Source organism: Amblyraja radiata, chromosome 7 (assembly GCF_010909765.2).
Source record: "Amblyraja radiata isolate CabotCenter1 chromosome 7, sAmbRad1.1.pri, whole genome shotgun sequence".
Lineage (NCBI taxonomy): Eukaryota > Metazoa > Chordata > Chondrichthyes > Rajiformes > Rajidae > Amblyraja > Amblyraja radiata.
This window is the reverse complement of record NC_045962.1, coordinates 31,209,998-31,232,098: the sequence shown is the minus strand read 5'-3', so window position 1 is coordinate 31,232,098 and position 22,101 is coordinate 31,209,998. Positions and strand designations below refer to the sequence as shown.

The 22,101-nt window shown below is 42.0% G+C and overlaps 1 protein-coding gene across 8 annotated transcripts in view; it reads right to left on the bottom strand.

The window, feature by feature from the left end:
* The window catches only part of mylk (myosin light chain kinase), a 246,343-nt gene that overhangs the window by 7,184 nt on the left and 217,058 nt on the right, over positions 1 to 22,101 (bottom strand). For all 8 annotated transcript variants that reach the window (XM_033024039.1, XM_033024038.1, XM_033024037.1 and 5 more), the window contains 4 exons: positions 20,126 to 20,249; positions 9,621 to 9,773; positions 8,548 to 8,671; positions 385 to 520 (listed from right to left, as the gene is read on the bottom strand). In XM_033024039.1, coding sequence (XP_032879930.1) covers positions 385 to 520; positions 8,548 to 8,671; positions 9,621 to 9,773; positions 20,126 to 20,249 — 537 coding nt within the window. The remainder of the gene's footprint in view (positions 1 to 384; positions 521 to 8,547; positions 8,672 to 9,620; positions 9,774 to 20,125; positions 20,250 to 22,101) is intronic.

The following is a 22,101-nucleotide window of genomic DNA, read 5'->3' as shown; positions in this document are numbered from 1 at the left end:
TGTGTAGCATAGAACTAGAGTACGGGTGATCGCTGGTCACCATGCACTCGGTGGGCCGAAGGGCCTGTTTATACACTGTATCTCTAAACTAAACACTGCACTGCATTTCAAGCAGATTCTGTTTTAGTCGCAGGCATAGATCCTTGGATTATCAGATCAATTGTATCATTTTAACACAACCTCTCAGTTATACAAGTAATCCTCGAAAGCTTACTGCTCTACCAGTTTCTGTCCAGACATTGTATAACTTTCAGATAAAAGTATCTGTTGATATAAACACGTAAAAATGGTAATCCTTATAACTATTTGACTTGTTTATTTGTTCTTAATGGAAATCTTAATGGAACCACAAAGAATATTGTCTAAGAGTCAAGATTGTATTACCTTCAGCTTCTGGCTGCTCGGGAGAAGTGAGAGGACAGGCAGGTATGTTTCCCAGAGAGGTCTTCTTCCCACTTAGACCAGCGAGCATCGCCATAGAGGACAATCGGCCAATCGCTCGAACCGCATGGCCCGTCTTCTACAAAGCAAGGAAAATTAAATGATGAGAAATCCTTACTCAAAACTTCTGAGATTGCAAATTCAATTCAACGATGCACAGTCTTTTGAGGTTAGAGTGCTCTGAGGGAGGTTTTGAATCGTCAGCTCTCGCTCTCTGTTTCAGAAAATGTGTGACAGCAGCTCTTGAAGCGATGCACCTCCAGGCAGCCCTGAATGTAATACATCATGGAAACAGGCCCTTCAGCCCAACTTGTCCATGCTGACTGAGATGTCCATCTGGGCTGGTCCTATATGTCAGTGTTCGGCCCCATGTCCCTCTGAATCTTAAAGATAGACACAAAGTGCTGGAATAACTCAGCGTGTCAGGCAGCATCTCTGGAGAAACAGGATGGGTGACATTTCGGGCCAGAATTTTTCTTCAAACTAGAGGTAGGAAAAAACCAGGACAAATCACGGCTGGCAACAGATGACCAAGGAAGGGTGGAGCCCATAATGACCCATTGTTGGCTGGGGAAGAGATGATAATGAAGGGATACAGGGATATGAACAATGGAACTAGTAGGATGACTAGAGTGTAAGGGGAGGGGGGAGAGAGGGAATACAAGAGTTACTTGAAATTAGAGAAATCAATGGTCATACCGCTGACTTGTAAGCTGCCCAAGCGAAATACGAGGTGCTGCTCCCCCAATTTAAAAAATATTAAGCTCTCTGAATCTTTCCTATCCATGCATCTTTCCAAGTGCCTTTTAAATGCTGTTACAATACCTGCCTCAACTACCTCTCACCGATTCAATTCTAGTTTATTGTGTACAGTTCTGGTCGTCCTGTTGCAGGAAGGATGTGGAGGCTTTGAAGAGGAGGTTCACCAAATTGCTGCCTGGATTAGAGGGCATTAGGTACAAGGAGAGGTTGGACAAACATGGATTGTTTTCTCCAGAATAATGGAGGTTGAGGGGAGACCTGATAGAAGGATATAAAATTACAAGAGGCATAGATAGAGCAGGCCGTCAGAAGCTTTTTTTTCCGCAGAGTGGAAATTTCAAAGACTTGATGGCATAGCTTTAAGGTGAGAGCGGAAATATTTTAAAGGAAATGTATGGGGAAGGTTTTTTTTACGCAGCGGATGGTGGTTGCCTGGAATGCGCTGCTAGGGTTGGTAGTGGAGGCAGATACGATAGTGGCATTTAAGAAACATTTAGATGGGCACATGGATATGCAGAGAATAGAGGGATGTGGTTCATGTGCAGGCAGATGGGATTAGTTTATCTTGACATCATGTTCACACAGATACTGAGCTGTCCAAGGGCCAGTTCCTGTGCTGTATTGTTCAATGGTCTATATTCTATGGACTTTGACCTTTTATTCTTTTTCCACCAGAATGCACGATGTCATGTTTTTCTTCGTAATATCTGACTTCCCATTTCCCTGCTCAGTCGGTTACCCTGTTTATATGCCTGGAAATCTCTCTGCATCTCTTTCTAGCTCTCACTGCCACCCAGTTGTATATCTTCAGCAAGCTTGAATATATTACCAAGGCCCTTCATCCAAATCCATGGGAGCAGCTGGGTCAGTTCCAGCACCAGATCCTGCAGCACTCCAATGGTCAGAGAATACCAACTCAAAACGTATCCATCTTGTTTAATTCTCTGTCTTCTGCCTGTTGATCACTCCTCAAGACCTGCTAGTATATCTCAGTGATCCCACATGCTTTAATTTAGTTTAATGGCACCTCACCAAAGGATGTACGAATTATATGGACAGAATTAACATTGGTGGGCCGGATGGCCTAATTCTGCTTCTAGAACCTATGCACATGAAGGTTCTGCTGATTCTGTGCTCATTTTGGGCATAGGTTGGTTATCAGTTCCATTGGTTTTAACAATGATTAAAAATTACTTTTGCATGCAGTTTTATCTGGCCTCCAGGATTTCCGTTGAAATTTTAAATGTTTTTAATAACTTTGGCACTTTCACTACATTACACCCGATTTAAACTTTGATTTACTTGATTTTATCTTTGTTTTAAAGTGAGAGAGGGGACAAAGTTTAAAGGAGATTTGCGTGGCAATATTTTTTACACAAAGGGTGGTGAGTGCCTGTAAAGTGCTGCCAGGGATGGTGGTGATGGCAGATACGATAATGCCATTTAAGAGACTTTTGGATAGGGACATGGATATGCAGAGAATGGAGGGATATGGATCATGTGCAGGCAGATAAGAGTTGGTCTTGGTATCAAGATTGGCACAGGCTTTCTGGGCCGAAGGGCCTCTTTTTGTACTGTACTGTTCTAAGTTGTACTGTACTGTTCTAAGGACCGAGATGAGAAAAACATTTTTCACACAGAGTGGTGAATCTGTGGAATTCTCTGCCACAGAAGGTAGTTGAGGCCAGTTCATTGGCTATATTTAAGAGAGAGTTAGATGTGGCCCTTGTGGCTAAAGGGATCAGGGGGTATGGAGAGAAGGCAGGTACGGGATACTGAGTTGGATGATCAGCCATGATCATATTGAATGGCGGTGCAGGCTCGAAGGGTCGAATGGCCTACTCCTGCACCTATTTTCTATATTTCTAAGTTCTATCTTGAAACAAAGTACAATGTTGATTCACAAATATCTGCTGCGCTACGTACACTGCATCTCTAAGTTTATCTAATGAAGAACACGTCATCCAGTTGTCAATTCATCCGTCTCTGGGGAACGAATGAGAAAAGGAAAAGTAACTTAAACATTTTAATGAAAACAAATGGGTGACCAAAGAAGGGTATGAAAAGCAAGGACTCTGCAGGTCAGGTTAGGAGAGCGGCCAGGGAAGTGGCAGATTAAATTCAGTATATCAAAGTGTGGAGTCATGCATATTTGTAATAAGAATAAAGGCGTAGATTATTTTCCAAATGGAGAGAGAATCCAGAAATAGGAGGTGCAAGGGACTTGGGACTGCTGGTGCAGGTTTCCCAAAAATTAATTTGCAAATCGAATCGGTAGTAAGGAAGGCAAATACAATGCTAGCATTTATATCAAGAGGATTGTAATACAAAATCAGAGATGTAATGCTGAGGCTGTGTAAGGTGCTGGTCAGGCTGCATTTGGAGTAGTGTGAACAGATTTGGGCCCCATATCTGAGGAAGGATGTGCTGGTTCTGGAGAAGGAGCAGAGGAGATTTACAAGAATGATCCCAGGAATAAGTGGGTTAGCATATGATGGGCGTTTGACAGCACTGGGCCTCTACTCGCTGGAGTTTAGAAGCTTGAGGGGGAACATCATTGAAAACTTACAGAATAATGAAAGGCATAGATAGAGTGGATGTGGAAAGGATGTTTCAACCGGTAGGAGAGACTAGGACCAGAGGTCATAGCCTCAGAATTAAAGGGCAGTCTTTTAGAAAGGAGGTGAGGAGGAACTTTAGTCAGAGGTGAGTTAATCTTTGGAACTCATTATCACAGAGAGCTGTGGAGGCCAAGTCAGTGGACATTTTTAAGGCAGAGATAGACAAATTCTTGATTAGAACGGGTGTCAAGGGTTATGGGGAGAAGGCAGGAAAATGCCATTAGAAGGCAGAGATCAGCCATGATTGATTGGCGGAGTGGACTTGATGGGCCGAATGGCCTAATTCTACTCCTATAACGTGAACTATATGACAATAGTAAACTTAAACCTAAAATACAAAGTGAAGAAAAAGTGGCGAGGATGACTGGCAGAAAATCTTAATGGAGCAAAGCTCAAAGGATGTTATTGTGGCCACATCAATGGGAAAAATATTTCAATAAAATAGTACAATGATACGAGAAAATTAAGAACGAATTATATCTTTCTACTAGAATACATAACACTCCTTTCATAGGCAAGACAAAGGGTTAATGGCAGACCAAAGGAATTTGTTTATTACTGTATAAAGGACAATAAAATTAGATCTTTATTTGTGGCAGGACTCCACATAAGCTTTCAGTTTAAGCCACTATGTAATAAAACAGGGTCAACTTTGTTATGGTCACGCTTTGAACATGAGTGAAGCCAATGAAATATGTATCATTTTTTTAATTGGTTGGTTAAAAAAAAATAATCAATGAGTTTGGACAGCAACAAACCATCTCTTTATGGGAATGAGGCACATTACCCAAATTCACAATTTCACTGACACTTTGGAGAACATGGATAGGTGACATTTCGGATTGAGACCCTTCTTCAGACTCAGTCTAGACCTGAAACATCACTTCCATAGTGATATTTTGTACGAGATGCCAGAGGAGGTAATTGAGGCAGGTAATATAACAGAATTTAAAATATATTTAGACATGTACATGGATAGGAAAGGTTTAGAGCGATATGGGCCAAATTCGGGCCAGTGGGACTATTGTAGATTGGGCATCTTGGTCGGCATGGGCAAGTTGGGCCGAATGACCTTTCTCCGTGCTGTATCCATGTTCTCCAGATATGCCACCTGAATTGTGCTCAGTTATGGTCACCATGTTATAGGAAGGATGTTATTAAGCTGGAAAGAGTGCAGAGAAAATGCACAAACATGTTGCCAGGACTCAACAGCCTGAGCTATAAATAGAGGTTGGGCACGGCAGGACTTTATTCCTTGGAGTGCAGAAGGATGAGGGGTGATCTTATAGAGTTGCATAAGGTCCTGATGGGAATAGATAGGGTGAATGTACAGTCTTTTACCCAGACTAGGGGAATCAAGAACCAGTGGACATGGGGTTAAGGAGAGAGGGGAAAGGTTTAATAAGAACCTAAAGGGCAACATTTTCACTGAGAAGGTAGTGTGTATATGGAACAAGCTGCCAGAGGAGGTAGTTGACGCAGGTACTATAACAGAATGTAAAATACGTTTGGACAGGTACACGAATAGGAAAGGTTTAGAGGGATATGGGCCAAACGCGGGCAGGTGGGACCAGTGTAGATCGGGCACCCTGGTTGAGCTGAAGGGTCTGTTTCAGTGCTGTATGACTCTATGCTTCCTGACTTGCTGTGTCACTCCAGCACTTTGTGTCATTCATTGTAAACCACCATTTGCAGTTCCTTGCATTTCCAGCATCTGCCTGCCACACATCAGGTGTAACTGGTCAGCAACGGACTGCCAACAGTGATCCAGCAGTGCATGCCAAATGTCCACTGCAGCACAATGCTGCATGGAATGCAGGAATGTACCGGATGCACAAACATGTGACTTGCACTTCCGCCACTGGATTATTCACCATTGAGAAGCAGAGCTAATCCAAGGGTCCTAATGCACTTCACACCTGGCCCCTCAACTGAATGCCTGGTGAATTCACCACAGCCCCATCTGACTCAATGGATCAATGGTACTTTACTGTCACATGTACCGAGGTACAGTGAAAGTCATTTTTGCATACAGTTCAGTCCAGGTATCAATGTACATAAGCACATCTTATGATCTTAGTACATTAGCAGGTAGTATTGCAGCATTTACTATCGCAATATTTAAGAAACATTTAGACAGGTACATGGATAGGACAGGTTTAGAGGGATATAGACCAAATGTAAACCGTGTAGATGGGGCATGTTGGTCGTTGTGGGCAAGTTGGGCCGAAGGGCCTGCTTCCATGTTGTATGACTATGATTCTATCTTAGATACAGTACAAGTGTATAGAAATAGCACACTGAGACAGCATACAAGAGTCCCACTTGTTGACTGGGGTCACTAATCTTTATTTGAAATCTATGCTTACATTATAAGTAGTGAAAAGCAGTTTTATATTATTAAATATATTTAACTTTTTTTGTTTTTACTAATTTATTTGATCTATGATCAAAGTATTATAGACAGTTGGAACCTGTACAAGGGCCTTCAGGCAGTAGTGAATTCAATCTGGTGGCTACTCAGAGTTCAATGCACTGACTGCAATGAGTTTGGCAGAAGCACAGACTCAATACATTGCAGATGCATTTTATATGGAGTTAGAACAAATGCCACAGTCCTCCGATTTTCATCCAGAACTGACGAGCAATTGCCTTAAAGGGAGATGGGAATATAATGGTTCTTCCTAACTTGAGCCATTTACTTCATCTACACTTCACACTGCCTTGGAAAAGCAGCCAACAATCAAAGATTGACCCATCCTGCTCATTCCTACCTCTCCCTGCTCCCATCTAGCTGAAGGTACAGAAGCTTGAAAGCACGCACCACCAGACTCAGGAATAACTTCTTCCCCTCCGTTATCAGGCTTCTGAATGGTCCTTCCATAAGCTAGGTTACTGTCCAATACACGATGTGGACATTGGACTTTGTCTATGGAACTGGTGCAAGACAATGCTGAGAACTATATCCTACACCCTGTATCTTGCTCTTTGCTCTATCTATTGTAGTTGAGTTTGAAATGATTGCATTGTACGGTATATCTGATCTGTTTGGATAGAATGCAGGTTCAGCTTTCACAGTAGCTCTGTGCTGGTGACAATAATGCACCTAAACATAAACCTAGCCTACCCATTGAGAATTTGGTGGTTTTCACTGGAGGATGACTTAAGACACATCCATTAGGTACAGAACATCCAAATGTAATAAAAAGGAATTGCAGATGCTGATTTATACCAAAGATATACCAAAGAGTAACTCAGCAAGCCAGGCAGCATGTCTGGAGAAATTGGATAAGTGATGTTTTATGTTTGAACCCATATCCATTTTCTCCAGAGATGCTGCTTGACCTGCTGGGTTATTCCAGCATTTTGTGTCTATCTACAGTTGATCCAATTTTGTCATCTATCTAGTTATTTATTAGTCACAGTCATACAGCATGGAAACAGGCCCAACTTGCCCACGCCCACCAACATGCCTCATTGACACTAGTCCCACCAGCCTGCATTTGGCACATATCCCACAACATCCCCTATCATTGTACTGTCCAAATGGTTCTTCAATGTCGTGATAGTACCTGGAGTATTGCTTGAGTTGGGAATGTTTCATAGTGGAAATGGAGCTTTAAATCAGTAGCACATATAGGAAAAGATCTAAAGGCCAAGACATTCTATGTGTAAACTTGGCCTTTTGCTGATTTCAGATGGTGAGAGTGGTCTGATCTGTGGAAGGAGATGCTCCTGTTTATTAACTGCCAAACTTCAATTAAAAAACAAGACGTGTGGATATCAGGCAAGGGGTGAAGATTGTGGTACGAGACCAGCCCAATGAATGCTCATGGCTCATAATTAAAGGTCATATATATGATGAGACAGTGCGCTGTAACATGTTAACTGTTGCATCATTCAGATGAGCCCCACCTTCATGAAAGAAGGAAAAACAAATGAGTGAGAAGCAATTGCAACTTGCACCCTGGTCAGCATGTTCTAGGTGACATCCAGCCGGGAGGAGATTTTTCAGTTAATTGTAACATTTGGAATATGGCATGCTGTTCTGGTCGCCCCATTTCAGGAAGGAGGTGGAAGTTTTGGAGAGGATGCAGAAGAGGTTTACCAGAATGCTGCCTAGATTAGAAAGTATCAGCTATAAGGAGAGATTGGACAGATTTGGATTGTTTTCTCTGAACGCAGGAGGTTGAGGGGAGACTTGATAGAAGTTTATCAAATTATGAGAGGCACAGATAGGGTACACAGTCAGAATATTTTTCCCAGCGTGGAAATGTCAATTTGAGAGTGGCACGATTAGGGGGTAATAGCTCTAAAGAGAGGTATTATTTTCTCTGGAATGCCAGAGGTTGAGGGGAAACCTGATAGAAATATATACAGTTATGAGAAGCACAGGCATGGTACACAGTCAGAAACTATTTAACTGTCAAAGGCTACAGGGCATTGCTTTAACGTGAGAGGGGCAAAGTTTAAAAATGTGCAGGACAAGTTTTTTACGCAGAGGGTGGTGGATATCTGGAGGTGATGGTGGAGGCAGATACGATCAAGGCATTTAAGAAGCTTTTGGATAGGCACTTGGATATGCAGGGAATAGAGGGATATGGATCATGTGCAGGCAGTGAAGTTTAATGTATCATGGCATCACGATTGGCATGGACATTGTAGTGATGGGCCTGCTCCTGTGCTCTACTGTTCTCCGCTCCACTTAACATTCATGTTGTACCTGCCATTTCCTTCTGGTCATGTACTTCTTCATTCTTTCCTTTGAAAGTTTTTTCACAGCCATGTTCTTAACATCTTTTTTCAGCCACTTGTGCTCGAGACACTGATCACAGTTCAAGCGATGTCTGGCAACAGACGAAGGAAAGTGTAGATTTTTAAAGCCATTATCTTGATTACATTTGGTTATAATTTCCATATCCCAATTGATTGATTGAATTGATTGAAGTGTACAGCCCGGAACCAGGCCATTCGGCTCACCGAGACCAAGCCGACCATCAATCACCCGTTCACACTAGTTCTATCTTATTCCACACTCCATACTTGTACTCGCTAGAATTTAGAAGATTCAAGTTCAAGTTCAAATTTTATTTGGTCACATACACCTTTGAGGGGGGATCTTGTAGAAACGTACAAAATTCTTAAGGGGTTGGACAGGCTAGATGCAGGAAGATTGTTCCTGATGTTGGGGAAGTCCAGAACAAGGGGTCACAGTTTAAGGATAAGGGGGAAATCTTTTAGGACCGAGATGAGAAAAACATTTTTCACACAGAGAGTGGTGAATCTCTGGAATTCTCTGCCACAGAAGGTAGTTGAGGCCAGTTCATTGGCTATATTTAAGAGGGAATCAGATGTGGCCCTTGTGGCTAAAGGTATCAGGGGGTATGGAGAGAAGGCAGGTACAGGTTCCTGAGTTGGATGATCAGCCATGATCATATTGAATGGCAGTGCAGGCTCGAAGGGCCGAATGGCCTACTCCTGCACCTATTTTCTGTTTTTATGTTTCTATACGCATTAGGGGCAATTTACAGAGGCCATTTAACCAACAGGTCCGCATGTCTTTGTAATGTTGGAGGAAACCGGAGCACCCAGAGAAATGGGGTCAGAGGGAGAACGTGCAAACCCCACACAGACAGTACCCGAGGTCAGGATTGAACCTGGGTCTCTGGTGCTGTGAGGCAGTAGCTCTACCTGCTGCGCTGCCCTATTTGAGGAAAGGAACATTATTGACAATATTAAAGTTTACTTGTTAAAAAGAGCAAATAAAATCAAGGCAATAGAGACAAAAATCTTTACTTCATGTCTTTTGTCAGCAGACCACTAATAAAGTCTTTGGCTTCTTCTGAAATTTCATCGAATGCATCATCATCAAAATCCCAAGTGGCTGATGTTACGTTCGCCAAGGTTTCATTATCATTATCGCCCATGAAAGGAGACAGTCCACTGACCCTGAGGCAAAATCATCTGTGTTAGTAGCGTAAAGATGGACCCTTGTCAAGATGCAGTCATTTATGGAAAACTTCATCTCACTTCTAAACTTCAATTCAGAAATGATATAATGGAATAATGAACAGAATTCAAAGTTTAGTTTAGTTTAGAGATACAGCACGGAAACAGGCCCTTTGGTCCACTGTGTCCATTCTGACCAGCAATCACCACGTACACTAACGCTATCCTACACACTAAGGCCAATTGACAAATTTTTCTGATGCCAATTAAGCTACATCTTTGGAGTGTGGAAGGAAACACGAGCAATCAGAGAAGATCCACACTGTCATGGGGAGAACTTACAAACTCCGTAGTCAGGATCGATCCCGGGTCTCAGGCGCTGAGGCAACAATACAGTGCCGCCCCAGGAGGACCCAGTTGACGCAGGCTGAAAATGTATTCAAGTATCTCTACTCACATCCATCAAGCTTTCACAATCTTATAATAATCCATTTTCAATTGTATTTACCTGTTAACTTAAAAAGATGCAAAGTGCTGGAGTAATTCAGTGGGTCAGGCAGCATCTCTGGATAACATGGACAGGTGACATTTCTTGAGGCTGATTGTGGTAACATTTTTCAGTTTCAGGAGAGTCAGACTCGGACTGGGTCATAGTAAGGAGACCGGCTGCAGGAGGGAGTGCAGTGCATCTCGACGGTGGAGTGGGCCGCGGGAGGATCTGCACAGCCTGGGGCTCGGCTGGACCTGGCGCTGCTCCAAGAGGCCTTGCCGGCCTGCAGCGGCACAGCGCAGTGGGGGACACCCAGGACAATGGACCTTCATTGTCAGTTTAAGAACTCAACACTTATAACAACTGGGACATGAAAATGGTGCCAAATCTGGTGACCGTGTACACTGACTCAGTGTACTACTACCACACACTTATGTAGAGTCACACTTCTACTGAAATGTATACAAAATGAAATTCACTGTACCTCATGTGACAATAATGTACAGATGATCCCCGATTCACGATGCTTCGACTTACGATATTTTGACTTTACGATGGTGCAAACGTTGGGCAATGTCAGCGAGCCGCAGCTCACTTCCGGTCACGTGATCAAATTGTATTAAATGCATTTGACTTCCGATATTTTCGATTTACGATGGGTTTATTGGAATGTAACCCCATCGTAGGTCGAGGAGCAGCTGTACCATTGAACCATCTAAGAGTACAATGGGACCTTGGTCAACCAGATGAAAGGGATGAGGAATGGCAGATGGAGTTTAATTCAGATATATGTGAGGTGTTCCATTTTGGCAAGATAAACGAGGGCAGGACTTACACAATAAATGGTAGGTCCCTGGAGAGTGATGCAGAACATAGACACCTAGGAGTGAAAATACATGGTTCCATGGTAGATGGGTGGAGGAGAAGGCATTCGGCATGCTTGCCTCCATTTGTCACTATATTGAGAACAGGAGTTGGGGCATCACGGTACATCTATACAAGACATTGGTAAGGCCACGTGTAGAGTACTCAGTACACCCTGCCATAAGAAGGATTTCATTAAACTAGAAAGGGTAAAAAAGATTTACAAGGATATTACCAGATTTGGAGGGTTTTAGTTATGAGAGGCTGGATAGGCTGGGTCTTTTTTACCTCTATAAGATCACCCTTCACCCTCCCTGCGCTCCAAGGAATAAAGTCCTAGCCTGCCCAACCTCTCCCGATAGCTCAGGCCCTCAAGTCCTGGCAATATCCTCGTAAATCTTCTCTACACTCTTTCCAGCTTAACTCAGACAGAATCTCAGCCTTCACGTTTTTGTCAGTCTCTCTCACCTAGACTGTATGCATTGTCTGCAACTGTTTCATGCACAATCCTCAATATTTGGCAACTCAGCTGATTATTGAGGAGGAAGAGGTCGCAGAATTGAATCCGGAAGGACATTTCATGCTGTTATGTGAAGAACATCCTAAAAGTAATAGTATTTACTGCTAATGGTTTTGAACTTTTGATCCCTTGTCCAACTGTCATGCTTCAGTTTGAAGTAGTGTCTCAGATTTATTTCCCTACTGCAGTTTGCAAACTTGTTTGTCATCTATCAGATACTTTAATTCAAAGGTGCTAAGGCCAAATTTCTCCAGTCGTTTATCATTCCTATACCCTCCATTTCCAGGAATCAGTCCCGTGACTCTCTCTTAAGGTCATAAGTGATAGGAATAGAATTAAGCCATTTGGCCCATCAAGTCTACTCCACCATTCTATCTCTCCTTCCTAACCCCATTCTCAAGTATGTATCTATCTATCTCTGCTATTAAAATACCCACTGACTAGGCCTCCACAGCCTTCTGTGGCAAAGAATTCCACAGATTCACCACCCTCTGACTAAAGAAATTTCTCCTCATCTTCCGAAAAGAATGTCCTTTAATTAAGAGGCTATGATCTCTAGTCCTAGCCTCTCCCACTAGTGGAAACATCCTCTCCACATCCACTCTATCCAAGCCTTTCAAAATTCTCTGTTTCAATCAGGTCCCCCCACATTCTTCTAAACTCTTCAGTTGTTCCTCAGTGTCCAGGGAGTCCTTTTCATATGGGAGTGCTCTCCAAACCTGAGTCCTTCTCATAAACCATTTTTAGACCTTAGACTTTAAAGATACAGTGCGGAAACCGGCCCTTTGGCCCACCGAGTACACACTGACAGTGATCGCCCCGTACATTAGCACTATCCTAAACACTAGGAACAATTTACAATTTTCCTACAATTAACCTACAAACCTGCATGTCTTTGGAGTGTGGGAGGAAACCAGAGCACCCAGAGAAAACTCATGGGGTCACAGGGAGAACAGACAAACTCCGTACAGACAGCATCCGAGGTCAGGATTTAACCCGGGACTCTTGCACTGTAAGGCAGCAATTCCATGTTGCGCCATTGTGCTGCCCTTCGTTCTCTTCATTGTTTTGGGCAATCTCTTCTTCTGAGATTAAGGAATTGATTCCAAAATCTCAATCCATGAGATTACGGGTGAAGTGAATCATTTCTGGAGCCATGGAGCACTGCAGCCCGGAAACATGCTCTTTGGCCAAAGATTTCCATGCCAACCAAGTTGCCTAACCATAAAACCGTAAGACATAGGAGGAGAATTATGGGCCTGTCCCACTCAGGCGACTGCAGGAGACTATGCAGTCGCCACCAAAGATCATAGAGCGGAGCAGATAATCCACTCGGCAAAAAAGCCGTAGTACGTCATGGGTAATTTTTCGCGCCATCTTGATGTGCCCGCGATTACCGTCATGGCGTCCACATCTACACCTACAGCTCACAGAATGAATGATACAGACGTCCTGACTAAAAATCACACCTTTCAATCAATTATTTTAGGATAAGCCTTTCTAGAGAACATGCTACTTTTTGCTTTGCCCATTTTCAAAATATAGAATTTTGAATTTGCCGTTTGATTGGTACAAGGAGACTACAAAGCTCGTAATATCTATTTTTTTTACACACTGTAACTACATTTCTACTTTTGGGTATGTGTGTGGCAATTGAGGCTCATGGAATTTTCTCCCACACTACTAGTTATATTCGTAACAGCATATTTAAATACAAGTGACATTTTCAATCTTTCCCAACCCCTTAAAAAATGAGTGAAGAAGGGGCCCAACCCTAAACGTCGCCTTGCCATTCCCTCCATAGACAGATACAAATGCTGGAGTAACTCAGCGGGTCAGGCAGCATCTCTGGAGAGAAGGAATAGGTGACGTTTTGGGCCGAGACCCTTCTTCGGACCCTCCATAGATCCAGCCTGACCTGCTGAGTTCTCCATCACTTGATGTTTTGCTTTTAAAGTAAATTTGTGGTCCGCTGAAAAAACTATACGATAGACCACACTGGAAGTGCAAGTTTTGCTGTACACTTCATACAGTAGAGCACATCACAATACACCCTGAGTGAATTAATGAGGTTAGATTATTTTTTAAATCTGTTGTCTAGAATGAATCAACACCCACCCTATGTACCTTATATCAGCTTTATTGTATGAAACGTTCATAAAAGCAGCGGCGCAGATGTCGTTTACAATTATCCAGTGTTTATGGGTGTGAGTTTTTAATAGCTACTGTTTCCAACTCCGACCAGATGTCACATCAGTGATTGAAAACCAGGACTTGAATATGTGCATCATACATATTGTAAAAGAGAAACAATGCTTTGCCAGCTTTGTTCTCAGCAAAGATCATAGAGCGAGCGTAGTTCTCAGAGCACAGCGCCACACCGAAGGAGAACAAAATAATTTTGTTCAAATGTTGCCGTTTGACATCAATTTATGTACATACTCATCCAGAGAAGGCTACACGGGTACAATATCTCTTAGTTTTATGGGAAAATATGAGGCTAATTTCTCCTTATGATTCAGGAAGAAACATGTGCAGTCTACAACAACTACTACAACAATAATAGGTTGCTAATATTAATTAGAAGCTAGTTGCAAATGTAAATGGTAATGTATATGTGGTATATACGAATAGAAATAGAATTCATAAACTCTGGTCACAGTCCTATTTATTTTTAATCCAACCTAAAAACAAATAAAGGTGGAAAAACAACTATCATGTTCTTGTAAGATATGTCTTAAAATAATCAATAATTATATTTTTATTCACCTAGTCACAATAGGTTATTGGATTTCACAGTTTGCAGCTGAATTGGTTTAGGCATTTTAAGTCATTGCATGGATAGGATTATTATTTCTGATATGGTTATAAGGGTGAGGGGGACTTTTTGCTGTCTCTTAAGATGTTTTTTTTCTAATCTCGTGGTGACTAATTTCATGCTTCATTTCAAGTTTGCACGACCATTTTAAATTCTACAGGGTTATTAAGATATATAGTTTTATTTAGAGGTACAGCATAGAAACAGGCCCACTGAGTCCATGCCAACCATCAATCAACTGTTCCCACTTAGTTCCAAGTTTTCCCACTTTCTGAATCACTCTCGACACATCAGGTGCATTTTTTTAAACAGGCCGTACAAAGCCATACATCTTTGGAATATTTTGGATCAGAAAATTACAAGCATTAATAGAGTATAAATGATTATCGAGCATTTATATCCCTTTGAACAAATTGGTTCAGAAGATTTACATATAAATAAAAGTATTCTCCGATACGTGCTAAAACTGAAGGAAACTGAATAGATTCATAGCAAAGATAGACACAAAAAGCTGGAGTAACTCAGCGATCAGATAGCATCTCTGGAGAAAAGGATGTGGTGACGTTTCAGGTCGAGACCTTCTCCTGAACCATCTTACTTGAACTGGAGAGCAGTCCTGAACTACTATCTACCCCATTGGTGACCCTTGGATCGGACTTTACCAGTTTTATCTTGCACTAAACGTTTTTCCCTTATCATGTATCTGTACACTGTGGATGGCTTGATAGTAATCATGTATTGTCGTTCCGCTGACTGGTTGGCACGCAACAAAAGCTTTTCACTGTACCTCGGTACACATGATAATAAACAAAACTAAACTGAACTTGACTAAACTGAACTAAACTCACAACCCTAAACTGAACTAAACTCACAACCCTATTCTTCTGCCTTCTCCCCATAACCTTTGACACCCTTGCTAATCAGGAACCTTATTACTGCCAGAGGAAGAGAGTTGGTTAAATAAAATGTATATATCCAGGCTGGATAAATATATCATGAATACTTTTAATAGATAAATTGATAAATCCATGGCAATCTGCATACATCTTATCTGGTAGAGGATCTTAGCTATAAGCAGAAGTTGAACAAATCTGGAGTGTTTTCTCTGGAATGTTGGAGGCTGAGAGGAGACACGATATAATAAGCATTTAAAATGATGAGAGGCATAGATAGAGTAGACAGCCTCCCAGGGTGAAAATATTAAAGACTAGAGGACGCAGCTTTAAGGTGAGAAGGGCACCAAGTTTAAAGTAGATGAACAGAGCAAGTTTAGTTTACACAAAGAATGGTGGGTGCGTGGAATGCACCGCCATGCGTGGTGGTGGGGACAGATACAGTAGTGGTGATACAGAAGCTTTTAGATGGGCACATGGATGTGTTCCTTGAAAGTGGCATCACAGGTAGATAGGGTGATCAAGAAGGCTTTCAACCCTCATCAGTCAGAGTGCTGTATAGAAGTTGGGAGGTCATGTGCCAGTTGTATAAGAGATTGGTGAGGCCACATTCGAGTATTGTGTTCAGCTTTGGTCACCATGCTGTCGGGAAGATGTTGTCAAGCTGGAATAGGTGCAGAGAAGACATACGAGGATGTTGCCAGGTCTCAAGGGCCTGAGCGGGGTGAGAGATTGCAACCTTCACGTGGTCCGCCCTGTTTCGGCGAATGCAATCAACCTAATGCACAATCAAGTAAGATCAAATAGAACAAGTTGTCCAACAACTTTAGGCTGTGCACGCCATACGCAAGAAAAAGAAGGGCCTGAGCGATTGGGTTGAGGCTTGGACTCTATTCCTTGCAGTGCAGGAGGATGAGGGCTGATCTTACAGAGGTGTCATGTGAGGAATAGATTGGGTAGATGCACAGAGTCTCTTGCCCAGAGTTGGGGAATTGAAAACCAGAGGACATGGGTTTAAAGTGAGGCGTAACTTTTTTTACACAAAGAGTGGTGGATATGTGGAACAAGCTGCCAGCGGAGGTAGTTGAGGCAGGTACTATCATAACATTTTTGAGTAATTTGGACAGGAACATGGATAGGATAGGTTTAGAGGGATATGGACCAAGTGCGGGCAGATGGGACTAGTGTAGATAGGTCTTGTGGGCAGGTTGGGCCGATGGGCATGTCTCCATGCGGTATGACTCTGTGACTCTATAATAACTTGGGGGGTTCGTGTTCGGCACAAACATTGTGGGCTGAAAGGACTCTTCCTGCGCTGTATTTTTCTAATGTTCCATGTTCTCTGTTAGAGAAGTTAGATGTCCTATCAGAACAAGCCATATAAGGACTTATTATGGAAAATGACCAATAGCATGATTTTAAGGAACATTTGAAGGGGCAAATAGAGGGCATATGTTTCTGATTTTTAATTTGGAGTTTGTGTTGGAATTGATTCTGATTTTATATTTCTGGGCAGCTGAAAGCACGATTACCAGCAGGCCAACTGAACATCTTTGAGACACCAGTAAATCAGAGATGTGTTCGGGAAAGTATTTGATTCTTCAGTCTCTTCTGAATACCTTATCTCAGAATTATTTCTTCACTTAATCAACGATTTTGGTCTTTTGAGGTTACGCTGCTGGCAATAACTACCAAAAATCAATAATGTGTTGCGGTTTGCCTTGTATAAACAGTTCCAAACTGCTGCCTGATTTTGGATGTAATTTTGAAATCTATTTTATTTTAGGACTCAGCCTTTGAAAAAGATAAGGAAATCAGGAGCACTGCTGAAGACAGCATTAGTTGCTTTACAGAGGACTGAGAGGAATACGTTGTATATAATAACATCAATCTGTTTATTGCTTTAACAACCTGACAAAATAATTGTTTAGTTTAAAGCATATTGTCACTCAGTAGATTGCTTCTACTTTTACTTCATAGCATTCATTTATTTGACTCAGCTCAAACACAACTCTCAGAGTTTGTTTCAAATTCCTTATCCAATGAATCTGAAGATGAACATAAACACAGAAAAGTACAGCACAATAACAGGCCCTTCGGCCCACAATGTCTGTGCTGAACATGATCCCAAGACCAACTCTTAAATGCCTGCACATAATCCACACCCCTCCATTCCTTGCATGGTCAGGTCAAGAACCCTACACTTACAACAACTAGGACTTTAAAAAGGTACCAAAACTGGCGACTCTGTGTACAGTCTCAGTGTGCTACTGCTATACACTCGTACTGTATCTGAAATGCTTATCTAAGATATATCGAAGAGCTTGTGATACTTGTACTGAACTGTATACAAAAGTGACTTTCACTGCACCTAAATCCCACTATCGTATCTTCCTCAACAACTACCACTGGCAACGATTTTCAGGCACTTTGTGCCCTCGATGTAAAAATACACATCTCCTTTAAACTTTGCTCCTCTCACCTTATAGCTATGCCCTCCAGTATTTATTTTTTCCTATAGGTTCTGACTGTCTACCCAAACTATCTCATCATTTTATCTACTTCTAACAGGTCTCCCCATAATCTCTGACATTCTAGAGAAAACAATCCGTGTCCAACCTCTCCTTATAGCTAATACCCTCGAATAAAATAGAAAGAATGAAAGAAAATGCATCCTCAAAACCACAAGTGGATTTAAATTTAGAATCAACAAAAATCATTAATTTCTTCTGTAGAAAGACAAATGTACAATCTCTAGATAAAAGGACCAATCCTGCAGCAATTCTGTACAATTCGGTAGCTGAGTTGATACTGGAGTGAAGTTAACGTTTGATAGTTTTATGCTGAGCAATGTAAATTATCCCAATAATGTTAAATTAATTGCAAAATCTAATGGGATGAACGATTGTTTTTCCATATAACCTGAGATAGGCACAACATGCTGGAGTAACTCAGCGGGTCAGGCAGCATCCCTGGGGAAAAGCAGTCTGAAGAAGGGTTCAGACCCGAAACGTCATCAATTATTTTTCACCAGAGATGCTGCCTGACTCGCTAAGTTACTGCAGCATTTTGCGTCTATCTTCGGTATGAGGCAGCATCTGCAGTTCCTTCCTACACAGTTAACCTGACTTTGTTTTATCAGCTCCATTGAATCTGCTTTGGCACAGGGCAGATACATTTGGAATGAGGACTGTGCTCCTTTTATATCCTTTTAAAGTGAATAACTGGAGGAGTAGATCTACTTACTATGGAAACAATTTTCCATCCAGAATGCAAAAATAAATTGATTTATCTTCAGACTGACAAAGGAGCAGCTGGCACTGGTTCCCAGCCATCAATTCCTTATACTCTGTATTCTTCACAGTTCTGGTTGGTTTTCGTGCATCTCAAGTTTATTATCAACTTCAATTCTATTTACATGATTTACCTTTATCTTAGCTCTTACGCCCTTTTAATTAACATTGGCACTTGGTCAAACTGAAGATCATAAACACTTTGCTTTTTTGAGGGATTAAAAATATACCCAGTGGACATATAAACATCATTTCCTTTTGCTTAACGCTTGCCAAGATATTTTAAAAACTCCTCTGATCAAGCCAAAGAACACAAATGCTTCTCTGTTTTAAATGTGGACTGAATTCCACATAACTTTGGGGCATACATACAGTGTTGCCTAGATCACCCAAACTTCCCAGTTCTGCTACTTGCAAAAAATATTGCTTTACCTTGTGATTCATATGTGAATTATTTGATAATTCTTGTGGAACTTACGACTGGAATCGCTAACAACAACAGCAGCGCTGTTTTTCCCCCCAGAATAGACTGTCATTAGAAAGTCCCTGTGCAAACATTAGGCATGAAGGCATGTTTAAATTGTTAACACCATAAATGCAGCTATTTCTTGGAAGTGAATTGTGAGTTGCTATCACTGCAAGACCAAGGGTGGAGAAGTGCAAATCAACCAACCTCTCTAGTGATCTAATCTAGTGATCTAATCTAAAATGAAAAATGCCGGGGCTAATTTGCTGTGTCTGAAGAAGAGTCCTGACCCAAAGCATCACCTTTCTATGTCCTCCAGGGATGCTATCTGGCCATAACAATCCTCTTATCCAAATCAGTAGTATATGTGTAGAGAAGCGGCCTCAGCACCGACTGATGCGGAACTCCACTTGTCACTGAAACCTGAAAAAGTGTATTTTATTGCAACTCTTTGCCTTCTGCCATCCTGCCAATCCAGTCTATGGATTTTAATTTGGCCAAAGTATTTTTTTGCAATAGATGAGAGATTTTTCCTCGCAACTCACCACACAGGCAGTGACGGGGAGAATTAAATCCATTACAAATAATTATCTTTAAAGAACCAGGTGATAATTTAAGACAGACACAAGAAACTGCAGATGCTGGAATCCTGAGCAAAAGCTGGAGGAACTCAGCGATCAGGCAGCATCTGTGGAGGAAGTTTACAGGTGATTTTTAATGTTGGGATCTTTCCTCAGGGAGTCTGGAGGTGTCCCGATCCGAAAGGCCTCCTAGCCATTCTGAGTGGGAGAAAGAGGGAGAGAGTGGGAGAGAGGAGAGAGAGAGAGAGAGAGGAGAGGGAGAGGATAGGGAGACAGAGAGAGAATGGTAGAGAAGGGGAGAGAGAGATAATTTAACATAAACTTGAGAAAAAGTTACATTGACCATAATAAAAAGTATTCTATGTATCTAATTTAGATATATCGGTGATACACGGAGGTTCATATGATTATAGTCAATTTAACTTACAAGATATAGCAGATAACTCCGATGCTCCACATGTCTGTTGCATACCCAATTGGTTCATAGTTGATAACTTCTGGAGCAACAAATTCAGGAGTTCCAAATAGAACCTTTAGAGAGGATGTACTTTCTGGAAGAAACAGCAAAGAAATCAAGTTATGCATCATTGCTAAGATTCTGTCAATGTAGTGCCAGCGGGTGCAGACAGCAGTCTATATTGGATGAGAATTGTACACATTTTGTTCCATTTCTTGAAGGAGGAGTGAGAGTAAAATCTTGACAGAAAGCACGCATCGTTCTGAAAAACAGATGAAGCTCTTTGGAAACAGCTGATTCACAGGGGATTAGGGAAGTACGCAGCAAAGATTTATTGAAGCCCAAATCAAATCATTTTGAACTATCATCTGAAAAAGCCAAAACCTGCAGATACTGGCGAACAGAAGATTCTCCCCATCACTGCCAGTGGTGATTAGATAGAAAACATCTCTCATCTATTGCAGAAAAACAAAAAGAAAGAGAGCAGAAAGAAAGATAGAGAGAGAGAGTGAGAGAAGAGAAAGAAAGAGAGAGAAAAGAAAGAGGATAGAAAGAGAGAGTAGAAAGAAAGAGAGAAAGAGAGAGAAGAGAGAGAGGAGAGAGGGGAGAGGGGAGAGGGGAGAGGGGAGAGAGAGAGGGGGGAGCGAGAGGGGAGAGGGGAGAGAGAGAGAGGGGAAGAGGGAGGGAAGAGAGAGAGAAGAGAAGGAAAGAGAGAGAGGGGAGGGATAGAGAGAGAGGGGCAAGGGAAGGAGAGAGGGGAGAGAGGCGAGAATGGGAAGGGAGAGAGAGAGTGAGAGAGGGGAAGAGGGAGGAGAGAGAGAGGAAAGAGGGAGGGGGAGGGGGTAGAGAGAGAGAGAGAGAGATATGACTCTTACCCACGCTCTCTTAATCATATAAATAATTTTTAACATACTGTCAACTGTAAACTTTTCCAAGCTTCAGGGAAAGGGTGGAAATAAGTAGTTTCTCCATAGCTTGTGAAACATGGATCTATGTTCATTTACTAATCCTGCAAAGTTCTATGGGAACTGGGTGACTAGATCCTGATAGTTATAGATTCATACAGCGTGGAAACAGGCCCTTCGCCCCAACTTGCCCACACTGACCAACATGTCCCATCTACACTTGTCCCACCTGCCTGTGTTCGGCTCATATCCCTCTAAACCTATCCTTCCATGTACGTGTCTAAATGTTTCTTAAACTTTGTGATTGTACCTGCCTTATCTACCTCCTCTGGCACACAAAATGCTGGAGAAACTCAGCGGGTGAGGCAGCATCTATGGAGCGAAGGAATAGGTGACGTTTCGGGTCGAGACCCTTCTTCAGAGTGAAGAAGGGTCTGAAGAGGGGTCTCGACCCGAAACGTCATCTATTCCTTTGCTCCATAGATGCTGCCTCACCCGTTGAGTTTCTCCAGCATTTTTGTCTACCTTCGAATTTTCCAGCATCTGCATTTCTTTCTTTAATACCTCTTCTGACAGCTCATTCTATACACCCACCAACCTGAATGTGAAAACGTTGCCCCTCAGGTTCCTATTAAATCATTCTTCCCTCACTTTAAAGATAACTTGCCAATAAAAAACTTTTTTTACTGCAGCTTCTGTTGCCCTTTTTTTGTGACAGAACCGGCCTCAAGGGGGTGATGCCTGGTCGGCGTGGACTCAGTGGACCAAAGGGCCGGTTTCCACGCTGTATCTCTAAACTAAACTAAACTTGTTGCTGAGCAAATGGCTGATCACACAAAAACTGTGCTCGAATAACACACTCTCATTAGGATGAATACATCACTGGAACTTACAAAACAAGTATAGTATCAAGATACAGCATGGAATCAGGCCCTTCGGCCCATTGAATCCACACTGACCATCAATCACCCGTTCACACTAGTTCTATGTTATTCCACTTACTCATCCACTCCGTACATACTAGGGACAATTTACAGAGGG